The sequence below is a fragment of the Eleutherodactylus coqui genome, chromosome 5 (assembly GCF_035609145.1).
Source record: "Eleutherodactylus coqui strain aEleCoq1 chromosome 5, aEleCoq1.hap1, whole genome shotgun sequence".
NCBI classification, from domain to species: domain Eukaryota; kingdom Metazoa; phylum Chordata; class Amphibia; order Anura; family Eleutherodactylidae; genus Eleutherodactylus; species Eleutherodactylus coqui.
The window spans coordinates 257,380,196-257,402,108 of NC_089841.1; the positions used below are offsets into that span (position 1 = coordinate 257,380,196).

The window sequence follows — 21,913 nt, forward strand, 5'->3', positions numbered from 1 at the left end:
AATATCCTTCAAATGTCTGTTTCTCCCGGCGTTATCTCGTCCTCCTTGGTCCTCCCTTGTGCTTCTAGACGGTTGTAATATCTCGTTAGCACAATTTGTTCTTTTTTTCCAAACCTCATGGCGTGGAGGAGTTTCTTCTGATAAGGATTGTTTCAGGCTTGGTTCTCGGAAGAATAAAAACAAATCATTAGACATTGCACCGAATCTCATGCTCTAGTTATTTCTGCTTGAATTATTGTTTCAATACGCACAAGCTTATTTATATATTATAATGCTCCATTTTGTATCTAGCGGCCATTTTGAGACAGATTCTTCCATTTTATGAGCCTGTACCTTCTCACAGATACACAGCACGATCACGTGAACCACAAACCGATACATTTTCCAGACAGGACTAGACAAATCAGACACTAACTCATTAAGTCCTGCAAATGTGTAATACACATAAATCTGATGCATGCCACAAATAAGACGCTGACAATACATTGACATGAGACAGACATATAACATTATGAAAGGGCCCCATTAACTCTGGGCCACTACACGGGAAAGATCGGGCAGCATCTATCTTCACACAGTAATTTTTAAATTCCTGCTCTCTGACAGGGAGTTTAGCAAAGGAGAAGGGATTCCCCTCGAGTGCAACTACGCTCGGTGTTGTGCCTATGGCAGTCTCCATAAACCCTGTATTTAATCTGCTGCAGATTCACAACAAATTCTGCACCAAACGAACTATGTGTGAATCCAGCCTTAATGTGATGTCAAGTGTCCATGCAGAAGATGCAGGTTGGAGATAGCCAATACTCAGGGGCAACTTGCAAATTTCTGTCCAATTTGCGGAAAAGTGGACATTTCACTCTCTTACATGACTTGGACGAGAATAGGACATGCTGCAACATTTTTACACGGACTGTCAGTCTGTGATAATAAGTCACTGCTCTGATAAGCCCCATTGAGTTTAATAGGTCCAAGTTTTTTCAGTTACAAACTCACAAAGAACTCACATCTAAAACTCTTATGAATAGGGCATTAGTCCTAGTTAGAGATGAGCGAGCATACTCGCTAAGGGCAATTGCTCGATCTCTCCCTCTCTCTTCCTCTCTCCCCCCCACTCCCTCCTGCTCACTGTCACACGGCCGGCACCCGAACCTTCTCTGACGAGCGGGGAGATACTCACTATGGGCAATGCTCGATCGAGCAATTGTCCTTAGCGAGTATGCTCGCTCATCTCTAGTCCTAGTGCCAATTAATTAAAACTAATCATTTTAAATTCCTAGTATCTCCACGCAAAAACTCACCTAAAACAGGGACACCCCTTTGTATTAATACGCTCATGTGAAACAAGCCTTAGTATAAATTAGGCACTTTACTATCTTGATGGAATAACCCAAATCACCTCTTGTTTAATTTAGATGAAAATGATTCATTCTGTCATGGGTCTGTGCTCGATGGCTATTTTCATGGGTCTATCCAAACAAGAAGAAATGGTACTTTTTACATAGAGTATGAGAAGCATAGCAATGGCACAGTGGATTCATATATGTACCATGAAAGAGATATTGGTAAGTAAGGAACTCCTCACATTATATAGAACATTATTAAAAGCTCTATTCATGACATAAAGCTGTAGTATATAATGCTCTTGCCAGGGTAAGAGAGTATAAATTTATGGGTGGCTCACATCAGCATCGGAGGTTCCGCTTTCCTGCTCTGTTTGGACAACAGGAAAGGGGTATCCCTGTTGCCAAATGCCTACGTTTTAGGATGGGACCAAACAGCTTCGGACAAGCCCTGTAGCCTTGTGTGGTGCGGAGTGTTAAAGCAGCAGAATGCAGTCCTAAGCTCTCACTGACAACCTGAAGTTTGCAGGTTCTTTTCCCGCTTGGTTCAGGTAACTGACTCAAGGTTGACTCAGCTTTCCATCCTTCCGAGGTCAATAAAATGAGTACCCAGCTTGCTAGGTAATAAACAAAGAATTACCCGAGGAATAAGTTGGCACTATACAAATAACAAGTCCCTTTCCCTTTCTGCTCAGCTTCCCATATTTTAGCTAGAAGAAAAAGCGCGTCATGCAGCACTTTTTCTTCCAGTATTTTATGCCGGATCTGCAACTTAACCTCCAATTGGAGATCCTGACACAGATGTGAAACCACCCTATCTGGTGTCTCATCGCTATTTATATAACCAAAATGCCTATTAACCCTTAGTGACCGATCTATCATGTTTTTATGTCCTGTATCACCAGGGTACGTATAAAGAGAGATCGCGCAGCGATCTTCCTTCATACATTGCGGCTGCCAGCTGTTTCTTACAGCCGACACTCGGTGGCAACAGCTCCAGTAAGCAGCTCACGTCATCGGAGTTGTTAACCCTTTAAATGCTGCTGTTAATTCTGACAGAAGTATTCAAATCCCCCGAACACTGTTCGGTGGCCCCGTACGGCGCCCCCACAATGAGATCGTAGGATGCCATCCGGATGTCATGGCAGCCGTGGGCCCTCTGGAAGGCCCCACGGCTGTCATGATGGAATGCCTATCAAGCCATGCCCGTGGGGTGGCTTGATAGATTGCCTGCCTTATCACAGTATGATGTAATGCTATGGCATTACATCATATTGTAGGAGCAATCAAAGCATTGCAAGTTGCCGTCTCCTCTGGAGATTAAAAAAAGGTTAAAATAAGATCAGTAAAGTTTTACTAATTATTAAAAAAAAAGTAATAAAAGCTTTAAAAAAAAAAACCTTTTGCCATATTTATAATAAATACATACATATTTGGTATTGCTGCATCCGACAAAGTCCCATCTATCAAAGCAACACATTATTTTTTTCCCGCACGGTGAACTGCGTCAGAAAAAAAAAAAAGAACACCGAAATACGCTTTTTTGCTCACCCTGTCTCTAAGAAAAAATGCAATAAAAAGTGATCAAAGAGTCGTATGTTTTCCATAATGGTACCAACGCAAACTACAGGACGTCCCGCAAAAAATGAGCCCTTGTACAACTATGTCGAAAGAAAAATAAAAAAAGTTATTGCGCAGAAGATGGCAGCAGAAAATGATTTCTCAGTACGTTATATGGTACATTAAATAGTACCAATGAAAAATAAAACTCGTCGCGCAAAAAACAAGCCCTCATACAGCTACGTTGAAGGATAAATAAAGGAGTTACGATTTTTTAAGAGGGGGGGGGGGATAACGAAAATAAAAGCTTTGTCACTAAGAAATTAAATCCTTCACAGCCTAACTGTCCACCACTACACATCTGCCAGATACCTCAATACCCAAATATCCTCCAACAATGAAATGAGAGTCTATGGCAACCCTGCTAATCTTCCTTTGCGGTGTCTCTACCTCTCCATTGCCCATACATGGGGCATATCATGTCATATGCACCCCTTCACCAAACTCAGCTTGGTTTCCACTCTTCCCATGAATGAATGAATAATTTTATGAAGCTAGTAACATGCCACATCTTCAAAACTAAGGCAGCAACATATTTTGTATTATCAGGTAACAAAATTAAGTACATTTTTACTAATACTGCATATCAAAGCTCCATAAAAATCTATATGGACTTCTGTTTTCAGACTACTTTCTTATGAAAGATGTGCGTTCTTTTGATCTAGCCTTAAAGAAATACGATTTTTTAGAGAAGATGAAGTGGAACCTAAAGGTAAGTACTGGAAGTGCTTAATATTTCTCCTGTGGTTACTCACTATCTTGTAAGGTGATTAATTAGTGGAATGAGTGGAAACCTGGTTTTGGGAAAGATCTCACTGCCTTGTTCTGGCAGATTCCTATATGACATAGTAATTTGGCTCTAATCATGTGTAACACGCTATACGACCATATTAGGCTACATGCACACGAGCACTAATGTTGCATGAACTTTGCATATTGCGAGATGCACAAAACATTCGTGAATATGATTTGCAGCGGGAGGCCGGCTACTAGTGACATCTGTTATGATCTCGCATTATCCCTATGACGTAAAGGTACATCATTTTGCGAGAAGTACCCCGCTCCCATGACGTACCCTTACGTCATGGGGAGGGGAGGGGTTAAAGACATTGATGGCACTTGTATACTGTACGATGTGAATGCAAGTGCATTGTTTTGCTTCAAATTGAAAACAATGGGAAACACTTGCGATCCTTTGACGTGCATGAAACACATACCTGAGCATCGCAAGTGATACAAGGCTTCTTGAATGAAAAACACTTTGCATCTGGATGTGAAGTTGGCAAGTGTGATATCAGGCTTAGTTTCTCGTCCTGATATCGCGCAAAATCTGCAATAAATGTTGCGGGTTTTACTGCATCAAATAGTGTTTGTAAAATCTGTGGTACGTTTGAGATAAATCACTTGTAGGGTACAACATGCAGGTTTCAGAACCTACGGCATGCTTTCACATCTGCACATTGGGGCTTATTTTAATCAATACATTTTTATTGGCATTTTCGAAACATACAACTTGTGCAAGCATAAAAGTTGTTAATTGTTCATCATTAACAAAGGCATTGCATGTAACAGCTTTAAGTGGTAGGGGGTGGGGTGGGGGATGGGGAATGAAGGGAAAGAGGGGGGGGGGGGGATGACCAGGGGATAGTATAAACTTAATCTTAACTTCAAGGTACCTTAGAACATATTGAATATCTGTCTGTCGGTCGAACATCATAGAGTCATACAGGAGTGGTTTAGTAGTTTCCAAATATGTTTGTGTTGTTAGAGGGAGATGGGACCTCGATAGGCATTGGAGTTATTTCAGAAGCTGACCCCTATAGCTTAAAGAGTGTGTAGGGTAGACGGAGACAGGGGGTAGGGGGGGGAGGGGGAGAGGAGAAAATGAGAGGTTGGAGAGTGATAAGCTGGTTAGCCACTAGTCAAATCCTGTTGGCATTTTCATTGTCTGGAACCAACCTGCCCAGTTTTTTCGGAATTGGGCTAGAGTGTCTTTTTGGAGGGCAATTAGTTTTTCGTGTACGCAGTTTGAAGAAACAGAGTCTTGCATCTCCTCTATGGAGGGAATATACTTAGATGTCCATTTCCTTGCTACAGGTATTCGCGAGGTGTGGAGTATGTGGCACACTATTACTCTATGCCTCCTAGGTATATTTCCTATACCCAGTAGGAGGAGGGCTAGTTCAGGTTAGAGTTTCCCAGAAGTAGGTAGTAAGTTGGATATGCACTGTGAAACCTTACTCCAGAAGTGGCGTATGAGGGGGCAAGGCCAAAATATATGAAATAATGATACAGTTCCCCACATCCCCTCCAGCATTGCGGAGACAACTCCTTTTTCATCTGCGACAGCCTTAGTGGGAGCAATACCACCTAGTCAGGAGTTTCTGGTACTGTTCCCAGTGTGAGGCACAGGAGGTGCATCTGTGAGCCCATCTCACTGCCTCACACCACATTTCCTGTGAGAATTTTTTGTTCAGGTCTTTTTCCCAATTCCAGAAAATGATTGTTTTCTTAAAAGACTGTGTGCCAGATAGGCAAGTATAGATAGATTTGGAGAGTTTTTTTTGAAGTGTTATATTTGCATTTAATAAATCGTTTAGCGGATTTGGTAGCATGGAGGAGATAATCTTGGGGGCTCTTAGGAAGTTGCAGATACTTAAGTAGGTGAAGTACTCTAGGGGTGGGACTGCAAATTTTTCTTGTAGCTGAGGAAAGGAGAGTAGACTGTTGCTCAAGTACAGGTCAGAAATATTCATGGTTTCTTTGTAAGTCCAGTTGTTTAAGCAGAGGTCAGGAATTAAGAACTTTAGAGTGAGAAAAGGCAGTGGGATTTTTGTAGAAGTATTTGGATCCAGGTTTGAGCCCGGTCCCAGTGTATTCCCTGCTTTTAGTGTGGCTTGAACTGATGGGGGCTGTTGAGAGGCTTCTTGGGGGCGAATTGAGTTTGCTAGAAGGTATACTTTCCAATTGGCTATGCCCGTTAGATTAGATTCGATGAAGGCCCATGTTTTGTCCGCCACCATGTTGCACCAGTGTCTGCTTTGGTCAATTAGAAAAGCATTGTGGTAGTTTCGTAGATTGGGAAGACCTATGCCACCGAATTTCAGGGGTCTATTTAGAATAGAGAATGCCACTCTAGGTCTCGCTCATCTCCAAATGAATTTGTTCATTTGTTGGTGAAATGAAAGCAATATGGAGTTTGGGATGGGCACAGGGATGGCCCTGAGGAGGTATAGAATGCGGGGGAGAATGAGCATTTTGTACAGGATCACTCTGCCCATCCAGCTAGGTTCGAATTTGCCCAGACGGTCTAGTTCTTTTTGTAGTAGCGTTTTTAACGGGGGAAAGTTTGTTGAGGGAAGGCCGTCAACTGAGGGAGTTAGGGGTATGCCTAAGTAAGGCAAGGAGGAGGAGCACCATTGGAATGGGAATGTAATTCTCAGGGATTTTTCGTCTGCTTTGGGTAGTTTAATGCCAATCATTTGTGATTTAGTAGAGTTTGCCTTTTAGTAGGAAATGGAACTAAAGTGTTGCAAGGTAGACATCACCTGGGGGAGAGAGGATTTCGAGTTTGTTAGGGTTAGTATTACGTCGTCGGCAAATAGGTTAATTTCGTGCGTACATGTTCCTGTGGGGAAGCCCTCGATATGTGGGTTGGACCTAATCGCCTCTGCCAATGGCTCCATCATCATTGAGAATACAAGAGGAGATAGCGGACAGCATTGGCGTGTGCCATTGGAGATTTGAAATGGTTTAGATAGAACACCGTTTGTTAGGACAGAAGCCGACGGAACAGTGTAGAGGGCGGTTACAGCCGCGAGAATCGACCCGGAAAAGCCGAATCGTTCCAGTACACGTCTCATGTACCCCCAGTGGACCCTATCGAATGCCTTCTCCGCATCCAAGGCAAGGAGCAGAGAAGGCATCCGTGCAGCGCCAGCCTTGGCTATGAGGTTGATCAGGCGTCTTGTTCCGTCCGGGGCCTGACGCCCTCTCGTAAAACCCACCTAGTCATTTTTAATAAGTTGTGGCAGGATGGGAAATAGTCGGTTGGCTATTATTTTTGCGTAGAGTTTGATGTCCAAGTTTTGGAGAGAGATAGGTCGGAAGTTGCTTGTAGAGTCGGGGGACTTCCCTTCCTTAGGGATGGTAACCATGGTCGTTCGAGAATCCGTCGGGGCCTGGGGATTTGCCCGGCTTTAATGAGCTGATAGTTTGTTCTATTTCTTGTGGCGAGATAGGTAGAGACAGCTCTTGTGTTTGTTTTTGCGAGAGAGATGGGAGGGATAGTGTGGATAAGAATGTGTCAATTGCTTGCTCACTAGGTTGGAGGGTGTCTTTGTCTTGGCTTAGATTGTAGAGTGAATTGTAGTAGTTACTAAATTCGTTGGCGATTTCTTGTGGGCTATACACCTTGTTGTTTGTTGTCTGAGAGATTAGGTGAGGAATTCTCGAGTTTGCTTTTCATTGCTTTAACTCTATTGGCCATTAACTTACTTGCTTTGTTATGTGAGTGGTAGTGTTGCATTTTAAGTCTTTTTATGTGGTTCTCGTAATCTATTGAAAGGTGCGCTTGTAGTTCCGTTCTTGCTTTTTTTAAGGGAAGTAGGTTTCCCAGGGAGGGGTCAGCCTTGTGGATCGCAGCTAAGGTGGAGACTTTTGTTAGTAGATCAAGCATGGTTAAATTGCGTTTTTTATTATAATAAGCCGTTTGTTGAATGAGAAGACCACTTGTAAATGCCTTATGAGCATTCCATAGCGTTGAGGAGCTGATGGATGGGTGGGAGTTAAGGGCAAAGAATTCAGTGAGCAATTTCCTCGTGGTAGTAGACTTATTTTTAAGGGACATGACGTAGTTGTTATTTCTCCAAATAAAAGTGTTTGAAGGCGAGTGGGATAGACGGAGAGACAGGGTAATCGGGGCATGGTCTGACCAGGTGATGTCTCCTATTTCACACTCTGTTACCATTGGTAAGAGCCATTTTGTTGTTAGAAACATGTCGATGTGAGAGTAGGTGTTATGTCTGTGGGAGAAAAAGGTGTAATCTCTCTCTGATGCGTGTTTACATCTCCACACATCATACAGATCTTCTTTCCGTAGCCATTCATAGAGATGCGGGGGAGCTCTGTCGCTTTTTGATGTAGAGTCCAAGTCTGGACTGTGAATAGTGTTAAGGTCCCCACATATTAGGAGCTTACCTTTGATTATATGCAAGATCTGTTTACATAGATCGTTTAGAAAGGCAAGCTGTCCAGTGTTTGGGGCATAGACATTCACTATAGTGAAGGGCATATTATTAATTTTACATACTACAGTGACATATCTCCCCTTCTTATCAAGAATCTCTTTTTGTAGCTGGAAAGCAACTGTTTTTTTTATTGCAACAAGGACACCTGCTTTTTTCTTAGGGCCATTAGCATAGAAAATTTGGGGGAAGTCTCTGTTAGTCAGTCTGATGGAGTCGTCTTTTTGAAAGTGGGTTTCCTGGACGCAAACCACCTCCGCTTTAGACCTTTTAATTTCTCTCCACAAAAGAGTTCTTTTGAATGGGCTATTCAGGCCTTTTGCGTTAAGGGACATAATCTTCAATGCTATCTGGAATGTGGTGGTTTTGCGCCAGGAAAACCGTGTCGTGCCATCAACCTCTCTACATAACAGCGGACATTGTATAGAGGAAACAAGGATATGCAGTTTGTAAAGATCAGGCAATTAGGTACCTTGTGGGAAATAACATACATTTGGGTAAGTAAAAGTGTAAACAGAAACATAATCGTGCAGTGAGTCAGACTGCGCAAACTTGGGGAAAGTCTGCAGAAATATGGTGGCATAACCTGTCCTTGTAGAGCCGGAAATCAGCGACGTTGGCGTTCTAGGTTGCATCTCTCCACTCCTGCGCGATCTTGGGGGACTGGTTGTTTCTCTTGGGCAGGGTTTGGACCGCTTGTGCTGGGCAAGGGATATTCCATTCTTCTAGTAGCTCCAGACCTTTATCCAGTGTGGCAATAACATGGGTTCTCCCGTTCTTTGTGACAATGATTTTAGTTGGGAAGACCCATTTGTATCTTACGTCATGGTTTCGTAGCGCTGAGGTTATGGGGAGCAATTTCTTTCTCGCTGCTATCGTGGCTTGGGAGAGATCAGCGTAGAGTGTAATGTTCTGGAACGGAGCTGGAAGTGTAGAGATTTGTCTTGAGGCTCGCATAAGTTGATCTTTGATGTGGAAAAAGTGGATCCGTGCGATTGTGTCTCATGGGTAGGATGGAGGAACGGATTGAGCTCTTGGTAATTTGTGTGCCCGGTCTATTGTAAGGTCCGAGGCTGAGCATTGTGGGATGATCGCTTGGAATAGGTTTTTCAGAAAAGCAGTGAGTTCAGAGGGAGGTGTCGATTCAGAAATACCTCTGAATTTAATATTATTTCTGCGATTTGTCCTCCTATATCCGCCACGCCCCCCATTGGGGCTTATTTAATAATACCGTCTAAAAGTTACACAGTGCAATTGTTCAACTGGCCAGTCTTACAATGCACCAGATTTATCACTGAATGATAAATCCGTCCTATTTAAAGACTATCTGGTCTAAGTTTAGACCACCTATTGCTTGGCTTACTGTATGCCAAAAATTGCACCAAACTTTTGGCACAATTTGTGGCAATTTGGTGAAATTTTGGCCATACCCCTTTTTTGGACACGTTGCAAAAAACTGTCCAAAAGTGTCTAAAAACATGAGCATGAAAGACAGTTTTCTGGTGTAATTTGAGCTAGGTAACTGAATGTTAATCAAGCCAAAATGTTTTAATGTGTGAATGGGGTTTCTAAGCTCCATTCACATGTGCTGTATTTTATTGCAGATTTGTTGCCTCTGCACTGAAAAAAAAGCAGCAATACCTTATTAATTACACATTTAGCAAATCAACATTTTATTATTTTCATAGATCGCTCATTTCTTTTGCATTTATTAGGAAGAGTCTGCAATCAGAACTAGGAGAAGTGTAGACCCGTCACGTACAGTATGTCTCATCCATTTGAAGGCCGACTACTTATTTTTCAAAAGGTTTGGGAACTTACAAGAAGCAATATCCCAGGTATGAGCAGACTAAAGAAATAATGTATGAGATAAGATATGGAGAGCTGTTTCTAAGGCTTTCCTCACACAGGGCGTTTTGTACAGCGTTTAGCGCTGCCTTTTCAGCCCAGCGCTGTACAACACTTCCATTCATTTCAATGGGGCTACTCACACAGGGCTGAAAACGCAGCGCCTCCCAACGCTGCGCTTTGACAGCGATGCATGTTCTTTTTTGGGTCGTTTTCAGCCCTGCGTCGTCCATTAAAATGAATGGGCAGCGGTTTCAGCACTGCTGAAAACGCGGCAACACTTGGTGCCGCGTTTTTGGCAGCGTTAACCTCTCGCCGATTTTCGGGGTGAAGGCTTGCAATAGAAGCCCTACCATGAAAATCAGTCCCAGCTAGGATAGAGGAAAAAAAGTTATACTCACCCTAGCCGCTTTGGTCCGGGTTGCGGCCGCTGGTCTCTGACGCTGATCCGGGCTTCTCCAACACTCCCAAGTCTATTGCTGTAGGCCAGGTTTGAGAACCCCGCCTCCAGCAATAGAGTGCTGTGATTGGCTGTCAGCGCGCTCGATGCCCAATCACAGCCCTTCATTGACTGTCTCAGCCAATCAGCGTCGGCAAGCTGAAAACGCAGCCAAAACGCTGGCATAAAGTATGCCAGCGCTGCTGAAACAGGGTGGAATCCTCTATCGAATTTACCATCACCCGGTCCTCAGGAAGAGAGTTCCACAATTTCACTGCTCTTACAGTAAAGAACCCCCTTCTGTATTGGTGATGAAACCTTCATTCCTCTAGACGTAGAGGATGCCATCTTGTTCCCGTCGCAGTCCTGGATATAAACAGATCACGGGAGAGATCCTTGTATTGTCCCCTCATGTATTTATACATAGTTATTTAGTCCCCCCTTAACCGTCTTTTTTCCTGGGTGAATAATCGCAGTTTTGATAGCCTCTGTGGGTATTCCAGTCCTCCCATTCCGTTCATAAATTTAGTTGTCCATCTTTGAACCCCCTTAAGCACTGGGAAAACCTTACTGAGCATCAGTGTCCAGAACTGTACACAGTATTCCATGAGGCCTGACAAATGCCTTATATAATGGAAGGATAATGTTCTCGTCTCTCGCCCCTATACCTCTTTTAATGCACCTCAAGACTTTATTTGCATTTGCAGCAGCGGACTGGCATTGATTGCTCCAATTGAGTCTACAGTCAACTAGTACCCCCCGATCCTTTTCCATCTCCCTTTTCCCTAGCAGTACCCCATTTAGTGTATATTGGTGACATCCGTTTCTCCTGCCCATGTGCATAACCTTACATTTATCAATGCTGAACTTCATTTGCCATTTTTCTACCTAAGCGCCCAGTTTATCTAGGTCCCTTTGCAGCCGTACATTGTCCTCTGTTGTATTAATTATCTTATATAATTTCGTATCATCTGCAAATCATGATATTTTACTGTGCAGTCCCTCTATCAGGTCATTGATAAATATATTGGAATTATTCACCCTGGAAAACATCACAAATGTGAAGGAAACCATTGAAAAGTATTTAGTTTCGTAATTCTGCATTTTCACACGTGTAAATTGTGTGATTTTTTTTTGCCTGTGGGAAACCGGCTTAAAGGGGTTGTCCCGCGGCAGCAAGTGGGTCTATACACTTCTGTATGGCCATATTAATGCACTTTGTAATGTACATTGTGCATTAATTATGAGCCATACAGAAGTTATCAGAAGTTTTTCACTTACCTGCTCCATTGCTAGCGTCCTCGTTTCCATGGAGCCGTCTAATTTTCAGCGTCTAATCGCCAAATTAGACGCGCTTGCGCAGTCCGGGTCTTCTTCTTTTCTCAATGGGGCTCCGTGTAGCTCCGTGTAGCTCCGCCCCGTCACGTGCCGATTCCAGCCAATCAGGAGGCTGGAATCGGCAATGGACCGCACAGAAGCCCTGCGGTCCACCGAGGGAGAAGATCCCGGCGGCCATCTTCAGCAGGTAAGTAAGAAGTCACCGGAGCGCGGGGATTCAGGTAAGCGCTGTGCGGTGTTCTTTTTTAACCCCTGCATCGGGGTTGTCTCGCGCCGAACGGGGGGGGGGGGGGGGGTTGAAAAAAAAAAAACCTGTTTCAGCGCGGGACAACCCCTTTAACTTCTCTTTCTCCCAAATTAAAAATCTGTTGTGCGCACTGGCCACTCAAATTTACATTCTGTAAATAATAATTAAAACATTCTCCACTATTTTATACATTACTATGTGGCATTATAGGGCTGTCCCTGTTTCTAAAGCAGTTGATGTTGTAGTTAGTGTTATTAGGCGCATTACAAAAACTCTACGATTGCTAAATTAGCAACAACACACCATTATAAGTAAATTACACTGCATTGAGGTGTGGAAGAAAAGTAAGTGAACCCTTTGGCATACCTTGGATTTCTACATTCATTACAAACAAACCGTGGTCTTATTATTATCTAAGTCACAATTTTAGGCAGAGTGTAACTAAACTAATAATACACAAACAGTTGTACTATTCATATCTTTTACTGAGCCTGAGTCTAGACAGAAAAGATAAGTGAGCCTCTGTATTAACCCCTTAGTGACCACCCTATACGTCCTGCTTTAGTGGGCTTTAATCCCCAGGACCGTAAAAAGACACTCACTCTGGGGATTAAGGCCACATTGGCGTGGACATGACAGCTCCATGCTGTCGGCTTCTGGAGGTAGCTATCAATCTTGAGCTTTTATGTGGGGCGGCGGGAAGTTTTCCCTGGATACCGGCGATCACATAAAAGTGTAAAAAAAAGTTAATAAAAGTTTAAGATTCAGCTCCTCTCATGGATCAGATATATAAGGGGAGCTGAAAGTACTCACCCCTGTCCTCCGCGATGTCCCGCAAATTTCTTGTCCTTCCAGGACCTTACATCGAGTGTGTGCACAGCAGGCCTAGCGGCCTTGCTAGCATGCGTAGCCGAGAGCAGAGAGATATCACCGGGAGACTCTGTAACGGATAGTGGCAATCACGTAAAAAAAATACATAGCTAAAGTTTCACCGCCCGTCACGGATCTGATACATGAGGGGAGGTGAAACTACTTACCTAAGGCATTCGGCGATGTCCCCTGACAGGATCCTTATCCGCAGACCTTACACCAGCTTCGGTGTATGCGCCTGTCGCCAAAATGGTGGACACAAGCGCAGAAGCTGAGGAGGACCAGAGAAATTTAAAATATCCTTGTTCTTGACTACTACAGGTAGCCGAAAACCTGAAGCAGTGTCCGAGGGCCGCAGTGAGCCGTCTCTGGTCAGGTGATTGCCGTTATCCAATGGATAATGGCGATCATGTAAAAGTTTTTTAAAAAGTTGACGTTTAATATTCCTTTCAGTTTGGCCCCCAATTGTGCATATAGACATAAGATTAGGGCCACAATGGGTGTGTCTCTGAACACAGGACAAACAGGGGTGTCCACTTTAGGGTGAAAGTCTTCACTCATGTGTGTACTGTACAGAACAAACTGTTTTTAAAATGACACAATTTCCAAAAATACAAAAATGTGAATTTTTCCTGCGGTCAAAATGTACAGTACACCCCTAGATGAATTTGTTAAGGGGTCTAGTTTTCAAAATAGGGTCATTTTTGGTGGTTTCTATCGTTTTGGCCACTCAAGGGCTCTACAAGTGTGCAATGGGGCCTGAAACACCTGTTCTGAAAGCCACTAGCTCCTTTCGGTTTGGGCCCCGTTGTGCATACAGACATAAGATGAGGGCCACAATGAGTATGTTTATGAACACAAGACAAACAGGGGTATCCATTTTGAGGTGCAAATCCCCATTTTCATGTGCACTATAGAAAAAAAACCTGTCTTTAAAATAACATATTTGCTAAAATATAAAATTTTATTTTTTTCTCCTCTGAATTGCATTAACTCCTGAAAAAGATGTGGGATCAAAATACTCATGACACCCCTCAGTGAATATATCAAGGGGTGTAGTTTTTAAATGGGGTCATTTGTGGGGGTATCTATCATTCTGACATCTATAAGCCTTTGTAATCTTGGCTTGGTGTTTTATTAAAACAAAATGTTCCTCAAAATGTCAATTAATAATCAATGTTAAATGTATACGTCTCCTAAATGGCTAAAAGAAGTTTTTGCAACGTGCTTCCAGAATAAAGTAAACAGATGGAAATTTTTACAGTATATTGGCACATATTTGAGATATTGCAGTTGAAAATGTAAAAAAAAATGACATTTTTTTTCAAAAACTTCCCAATTTTGGCACTTTTAATAAATATACACATTCTATCGGTCTATTTTTACCACATAAATGAAGTACAATATGTGGCAAAAAAAACTATGTCAAAATCACTTTGATATACAAAACCTTTAAAAAGAGTTATTCTATGATAAGGCAGCACATGTCATATTTCCAAATTAAAGAGTCTGACTTTGGCTTGAAGAAATGCTGCCTTCCAGTAGGTAGCACTGTGGAGGTTTTATTCCATCTCCCTTATTTGCATATTACCCAGAGGAGTGTGCATGACTATTTGAGTTTCCTCACTACCATCTATGTGCTCTCCCTAAGTAAAAAAGATAGCGTTTCTGACTTAGGCCTCTTTCACATGACCATATGCGTTTTTACGTTCACCCATATGTGCGGTAAAATCACATGAAAGAAGAATAGCCAAGTTGGAATCCCGATCTTAATTAGCGGATTTTCATCCATTCACATGGACGGCTGCTACGTACAATACACTGCACTGCAGAAATCTATCGCTCGGCAGAACTCCTCAGAATGACTACTTATGTTTAAATAGAGCCAGCGCTCTTCTTTTTCCAGCGTTGGACGCAAGTAAACTCCCTCTCCCTCCCTTTTTTCTAGCTTCCATAGAAGTGTATGGGAGCTTCCTGCGTATCTCAGCAAAAGATATTGCCAGACCTATCTTTAAGATCGCCGATGTGCTATTTTCCCGACTCCTAACAATTTTTTTATGCCCCCAAAAATCGTTAATTAAAATAAATGCAATGGAATCCAATTAGAGATGAGCGAGCACACTCGTCCTAGCTTGATGCTCGTTCGAGTATTAGGGTACTCGAGATGCTCATTACTCGAGTCAAACACCACGCGGTACTCGAGTCAATTGCATGTTTAGCTACACTTTCTGCCCAATAGACATGCGGGTAAGGCATTACCACTTCCTGCTGTGACGTGCCAGCCCCCCCCCCCCCCACAGTAGTGAGTGGCTGGGCTGATCAGGTGACCGCCGAGTAATTAAACTGGTCATGCCCGCGGCTTGCCTCAGACGCATGCTGGCAGAGGTTAGGGAAAGTGTTAGAGTAGGATCCTGTCATCAAGAACCCCAACGGTCCTTCTTAGGGCTACTCCTTATAGTGTGCATTACTGTTGTGGCTGGCTGAGAGCAGTAGTGCACCAATTTTTTTTTTAAGCATCTAGGGCTGTGCAGGCCATTTCAGCTATACTGTTCTGTGTGTGCAGTGCATAAGGCAGAGTATAGGGACACAGCTACTTATATAGGGAACATTTTACAGTATTCCTGATCCTCTGTACAAGAACCCCAACGGTCCTTCTTAGGGCTACATCTCACCGTGTGCATTATAGTTGTGGCTGGCTGGGAGCAGTAGTGCATCAATTTTTGTATTACGCATCTAGGCCTGTTCCCAGCCTTTCAGTAATAGCGTTCTCAGCCTGCAGTGCCGTACAACCAGCTCTCACCATGAAACTGCTCTCTAACATTTCCTAGCCTGCTGCAAACTACTTCAGTTATACCGTTCTGTGTCTGCAGTACAGTAGACAGAGGTCTCACCGCTAAACAGTACTGTAATATTTCCTGGGCCACTGCAAGTATTTCAGCTCTGCCGCTGTGCAGAGCATCCCGCAATACCCTTTCCTTGGTGGGGTTGAGACAGCCGCAGTTACCAGCACTATCCACTGGCTTTAGAGTCTTCTCCCACTCCATACAGCCTCTCTTATCTACAAGTCTCTGCGAGCGGTAAATCACCCCTAGGTATCAGCGCAAGACAGCGGGTTAATTTTTTCAAGTCACAGCATAGAGCCTCCGCTATCTACAAGTTTCTGTGTGCAGTGAATTAAGCCACAGTTGTCAGTGCTGTACAGTGGGGTAATTTATTTGGGCCCTGCTCTATTCTTAATCCGCCATGATGAGGAGTAGGGGTAAGGGTCCAGGACGCGGACGGTGAATCACAGCCGGCTGCTGCGGGATTAGGAAAAAGGCAAGTTTCTGGGCTCCACAGCTTCATATCACAATTTACGGGTCTGTGTGGTAGACCTTTATTATAAACAGAGCAGTGCGAGCAGGTTCTGTTGTGGATGGCAGAAAACGCGTCCAGCAATGTATCGACCACCCAGTCTTCTACGCAGTCCTCTACTCCCGGCCTAGGGACTGCAACTCTGAATCCTCTGGCTGCTCCTCCTTCCTCCCAGCCTCCTCACTCCATGAAAATGACATATTCTGAGCAGGCAGACTCCCAGTTCTCAGATCCCTGCCATGAGTGGGAAAAAACAGTTCCTCTCTCACCTGAGGAGTTTGTCGTGACCGATGCCCAACCTTTGGAACGTTCCCGGAGTCCAGGTGATGAGGCTGGGGACTTCCGGCAACTGTCTCAAGAGCTTTTTGTTGATGAGGATGATGAGACACAGTTGACTGTCAGTGAGGTAGTAGTAAAACGCAGTAAGTCCGAGGGAGGAGCGCACAGAGGATTAGGAGGAAGAGCAGCTGGACGATGAGGTGACTGACCCCACCTGGTTTGCTAAGCCTACTGAGGACAGGGCTTCAGAGGGGGAGGCAAGTGCAGTAGCAGGCCACACAGATCCAATCCCTGTCCCAGGACACAGGCATGACCGCCTCCTGGCCTGCACCCATGCCCTCACCTCCACCATTCTCCACTCCATCCAGCAATGTCTCTCAGCACAGCGTTCAGCTGTCATTAACACAAGCGTTGGAGCGAAAGCGCAAAAACGCCTTCACCCACCCGCATGCACAAGCTTTAAACATGCACATTGTCAAATTAATCAGCCTGGAGATGCTGCCATACAGGCTTGTGGAAACAGAGGCTTTCAAAACCATGATGGCGGCGGTCCTGCGCTACTCGGTCCCCAGTCGCCACTATTTTTCCTGGTGTGCCGTCCCAGCCCCACACCAGCACGTCTCCCGCAACATAAATCATGCCTTCACCAACGCAGTTACTGGGAAGGTCCACTTAACCATGGACACGTGGACACGTACTGGCGGGCAGGGCCACTATACCTCCCTGATGGTACATTGGGTGAACTTGGTGAAGGCTGAGACCGAGTCAGAGCCTGGGACCGCTCACGTCCTACCCACACCCAGAATAGCAGGTCCTACTTCGGTGCTGGTATCTGCGGCGTTTTATGCCACCTCTTCCAAACCCTCCCGCTCCTCCTCCCCTGCCACCTCTACCTCTCAATTAAGAAGTGTGAGCACGTCGCCAGCAGTCGGTAGCGCACGACAGCACAGCGGTGGGCAAGCGTCAGCAAGCCGGGCTGAAACTAATCAACTTAGGTGACAAGAGGCACATGGCCCCCGAGCTGCTGCAGTGTCTGACAGAGCAGACCGATCTCTGTCTTTCGCCGCTGAGCCTCCAACCGGGCATGGTCGTGTGTGACAACGGCCGTAACCTGGTGGTGGCTCTGCAGCTTGGCAGCCTCACACACGTGCCATGCCTGGCCCACGTCTTCAATCTGGTGGTTCAGCGGTTTATGAAAAACTATCCCCACTTGTCTGACCTGCCCGGCAAAGTACGCCGCATCTGCGCACATTTCCGCAAGTCCACCACGGATGCTGCCACCCTGAGGACCGTGCAACGTCAGTTTCAGCTGCCAGAGCACCGACTGCTGTGCGACGTGCCCACACGCTGGAATTCTACGCTGCACATGTTGGCCAGGCTGTACGAGCAGTGTAGAGCAATAGTGGAATACCTGCTGCAACATGGGCGGCGGAGTGGTAGTCAGCCTCCGCAATTCTTTACTGAGGAGTGGGCATGGATGGCAGATATCTGCCAGGTCCTCGCAAACTTTGAGGAGTCTACCCAGATGGTGAGTGGCGATGCGGCAATCATTAACGTTACCATCCCGCTACTTTGCCTGCTGAGAAGTTCGCTGCTAAGCATAGAGGCCAATGCTTTGTGGTTGGAACAGGAGATGGGGGATGACAGCATGTTGCTTGATAGCCAGACCACCCTCATGTCTAAATCTCAGTGCGTTTTGGAGGAGGAGGGCGAGGGGGAGGAGGAGGAAGAGAAGGGGGAAGAGACAGCTGGCCACACTACAGAGGGTACCCATGCTGCTTGCCTCTCATCTGTTCAGCGTGTATGGGCTGAAGAGGAGGAGGAGGATCCTGAAAGTCATGCCGCCAGCGTCTTGTTAGAGAGGGTGTTTAGTGCAGCTGGGGGAATCATCACGGATAAGCGTACCCGCCTGTCAACTGCCAGAGTCGACATGCTTACACTGAAAGATGAACAAGGCTGGATTTCCCCAGACTTCTCTTCTCCACCGGCAAAAAAAAAGTGGAACCTAATGATTTTTTTTCGCTGCAACAGGAGAAAAATGCATCCTCTATCACCACAAAAAAGGGGGAATTAGCTGTGTCAATTACTCTCGGATATTATTACTCCTCCTACTCCTCCTCCTAAAACAGCATATCATCACGCTGAACTGCCAATTTTTCTGCGGCCCAAAAGGCTCTGTTTAAAAGTTTTTTACAACTTTTCAAAGTTTTAAAAGTATTGATACTTTAACAAAAACCAATTTTTTTGCACAGAGCTGTATCTTTAAAAAATGTTTATGCGTTTTACCTGCCCTTGCGGTTGAGCAATTTTTCACTGGTGCACTTGTACTCTTGGTACACGAATTTTTCTGGCCCTCACTTATACTGTTATCTAATTTTTCCAGCCTTCACCTACACTCATGGTACACCAATGTTTCCGGGGTTCGCCTATACTGTTTGTACGCCAATGTTTCAGGGGTTCGCCTACACTCTTGCTACAGAAATATTACTAAGGGTCTGCCTATACTTCTGCTACAGAAATGTTACTGGGGTCTGCCTATACTTTTGCTACAGAAATGTTACTGGGGTCTGCCTATACTTTTGCTACAGAAATTTTACTGGGGTCCGCCTATACTCTTGCTACAGTAATGTTACTGGGGTCCGCCTATACTTTTGCTATAGAGATGTTACTAAGGTCCGCCTATACTCTTGCTACAGAAATGTTACAAGGGTCCGCCTATGCAGTTTCTACTGAATGGTTTGACGGGTTCGCTTTTACTGTTGCTATAGAAGTGTTACTGTGGTCCGCCTATACTTTTGCTACAGAAATGTTACTGGGGTCTCCCAATACTTTTGCTACAGAAATGTTACTGGGGTCTGCCTATACTCTTGCTATAGAAATGTTACTGGGGTCCACCTATACTTTTGCTACAGAAATGTTACAGGGGTCTGCCTATACTCTTGCTATAGAAATGTTACTGGGGTCCACCTATACTTTTGCTACAGAAATGGTACAGGGGTCTCCCTATACTTTTGCTACAGAAATGTTACTGGGGTCTCCCTATTCTTTGCTTCAGAAATCTTACTGGGGTCTGCCTATACTCTTGCTATAGAAATGTTACTGGAGTCTCCCTATACTTTTGCTACAGAAATGATACTAGGGTCCATCTATGCAGTTTCCACTGAATGGTTTGAGGGGTTCGCCTATACGTTTGTTACAGAAATATTACTGGGGTCTCCCTATACTCTTGCTACAAAAATGTTACAGGGGTCTGCCTATAGTTTTGCTACAGAAATGTTACTGGGGTCTGCCTACACTCTTTCTATAGAAATATTACTGGGGTCCACCTATACTGTTGCCACAGAAATGTCACAGGGGTACGCCTATACTTTTGCTACAGAAATGTTACTGGGGTCTCCCTATACTTTTGCTACAGAAATGTTACTGGGGTCTCCCTATACTTTTGCTACAGAAATGTTACAGAGGTCTGCCTATACTTTTGCTGCAGAAAAGTTACTGGGGTCCACCTACACTCTTGCTACAGAAATATTACTAAGGGTCTGCCTATACTTCTGCTACAGAAATGTTACTGGGGTCTGCCTATACTTTTGCTACAGAAATGTTACTGGGGTCTGCCTATACTTTTGCTACAGAAATTTTACTGGGGTCCGCCTATACTCTTGCTACAGTAATGTTACTGGGGTCCGCCTATACTTTTGCTATAGAGATGTTACTAAGGTCCGCCTATACTCTTGCTACAGAAATGTTACAAGGGTCCGCCTATGCAGTTTCTACTGAATGGTTTGACGGGTTCGCTTTTACTGTTGCTATAGAAGTGTTACTGTGGTCCGCCTATACTTTTGCTACAGAAATGTTACTGGGGTCTCCCAATACTTTTGCTACAGAAATGTTACTGGGGTCTGCCTATACTCTTGCTATAGAAATGTTACTGGGGTCCACCTATACTTTTGCTACAGAAATGTTACAGGGGTCTGCCTATACTCTTGCTATAGAAATGTTACTGGGGTCCACCTATACTTTTGCTACAGAAATGGTACAGGGGTCTCCCTATACTTTTGCTACAGAAATGTTACTGGGGTCTCCCTATTCTTTGCTTCAGAAATCTTACTGGGGTCTGCCTATACTCTTGCTATAGAAATGTTACTGGAGTCTCCCTATACTTTTGCTACAGAAATGATACTAGGGTCCATCTATGCAGTTTCCACTGAATGGTTTGAGGGGTTCGCCTATACGTTTGTTACAGAAATATTACTGGGGTCTCCCTATACTCTTGCTACAAAAATGTTACAGGGGTCTGCCTATAGTTTTGCTACAGAAATGTTACTGGGGTCTGCCTACACTCTTTCTATAGAAATATTACTGGGGTCCACCTATACTGTTGCCACAGAAATGTCACAGGGGTACGCCTATACTTTTGCTACAGAAATGTTACTGGGGTCTCCCTATACTTTTGCTACAGAAATGTTACTGGGGTCTCCCTATACTTTTGCTACAGAAATGTTACAGAGGTCTGCCTATACTTTTGCTGCAGAAAAGTTACTGGGGTCCACCTATACTCTTGCTACAGAAATGTTTCTGGGGTCCGCCTATACTTTTGCTACAGAAATGTTACTGGGGTCCGTCTATACTCTTGCTACAGAAAGGTTACTGGGGTCTCCCTATACCTTTGCTACAGAAATGTTATTGGGGTCCGCCTATGCAGTTTCTACTAAATGGTTTGAGGGCTTTGCCTATACTTTTGTTACAGAAATGTTACTGGGGTCTCCCTATACTCTTGCTACAGAAATGTTACTGGGGTCTGCCTATACTTTTGCTACAGAAATGTGCACAAAGACTTCCCATTGCGGTATTTTACCTGTCTGGTACAAATACACTGACTGACTTGGCTAGGGTGCAGTCGGCTTTCCCATTGCGGTGTTTTACCTATCTGGCACAAATACACTGATTGACTAGGGTAGAAATGTGGGCCGAGGTCCTTGGCGAGGTGAAACTCTGCCATGTTTGGGCACTCTGATTTTTTCCTGTGTAATACCATCTTTGTGCACCGACAGCATAGGCGAGCCCAAGGAACTCAAAGAATTCCCATTTCGGTGTTGAGTTATCTGACACCTACACAGAATTAATTGTGTGGGGACACATGGATTTCCCATTGCTCTATAACTTGCGGCACCTTGGGTCACACAAGCTGGAGGCTGGGACCAAGCCTGACTCTAGGCCCACTCACGTGCTTCTCACACAGAGTATTGCTGAGTATTATGATGATGTGTAGAAGTGCTGGCACCTGAGTCCCCTTTGTGCCCACGTTTGCTGCTCCTGACACTTTTGTGACCGA

The 21,913-nt window shown here is 44.5% G+C and overlaps 1 protein-coding gene across 4 annotated transcripts in view; it reads left to right on the forward strand.

Annotated features, from left to right (window-relative positions):
- Window positions 1-21,913, forward strand: part of LOC136628565 (disintegrin and metalloproteinase domain-containing protein 10-like) — a 121,136-nt gene that overhangs the window by 24,648 nt on the left and 74,575 nt on the right. For 3 of the 4 annotated variants that reach the window (XM_066604565.1, XM_066604568.1, XM_066604569.1), the window contains 3 exons: window positions 1,413-1,562; window positions 3,587-3,672; window positions 9,922-10,044. In XM_066604565.1, the coding sequence (XP_066460662.1) occupies window positions 1,413-1,562; window positions 3,587-3,672; window positions 9,922-10,044 (359 nt within the window). The remainder of the gene's footprint in view (window positions 1-1,412; window positions 1,563-3,586; window positions 3,673-9,921; window positions 10,045-21,913) is intronic. The other variant, XM_066604567.1, reaches the window with a different exon arrangement.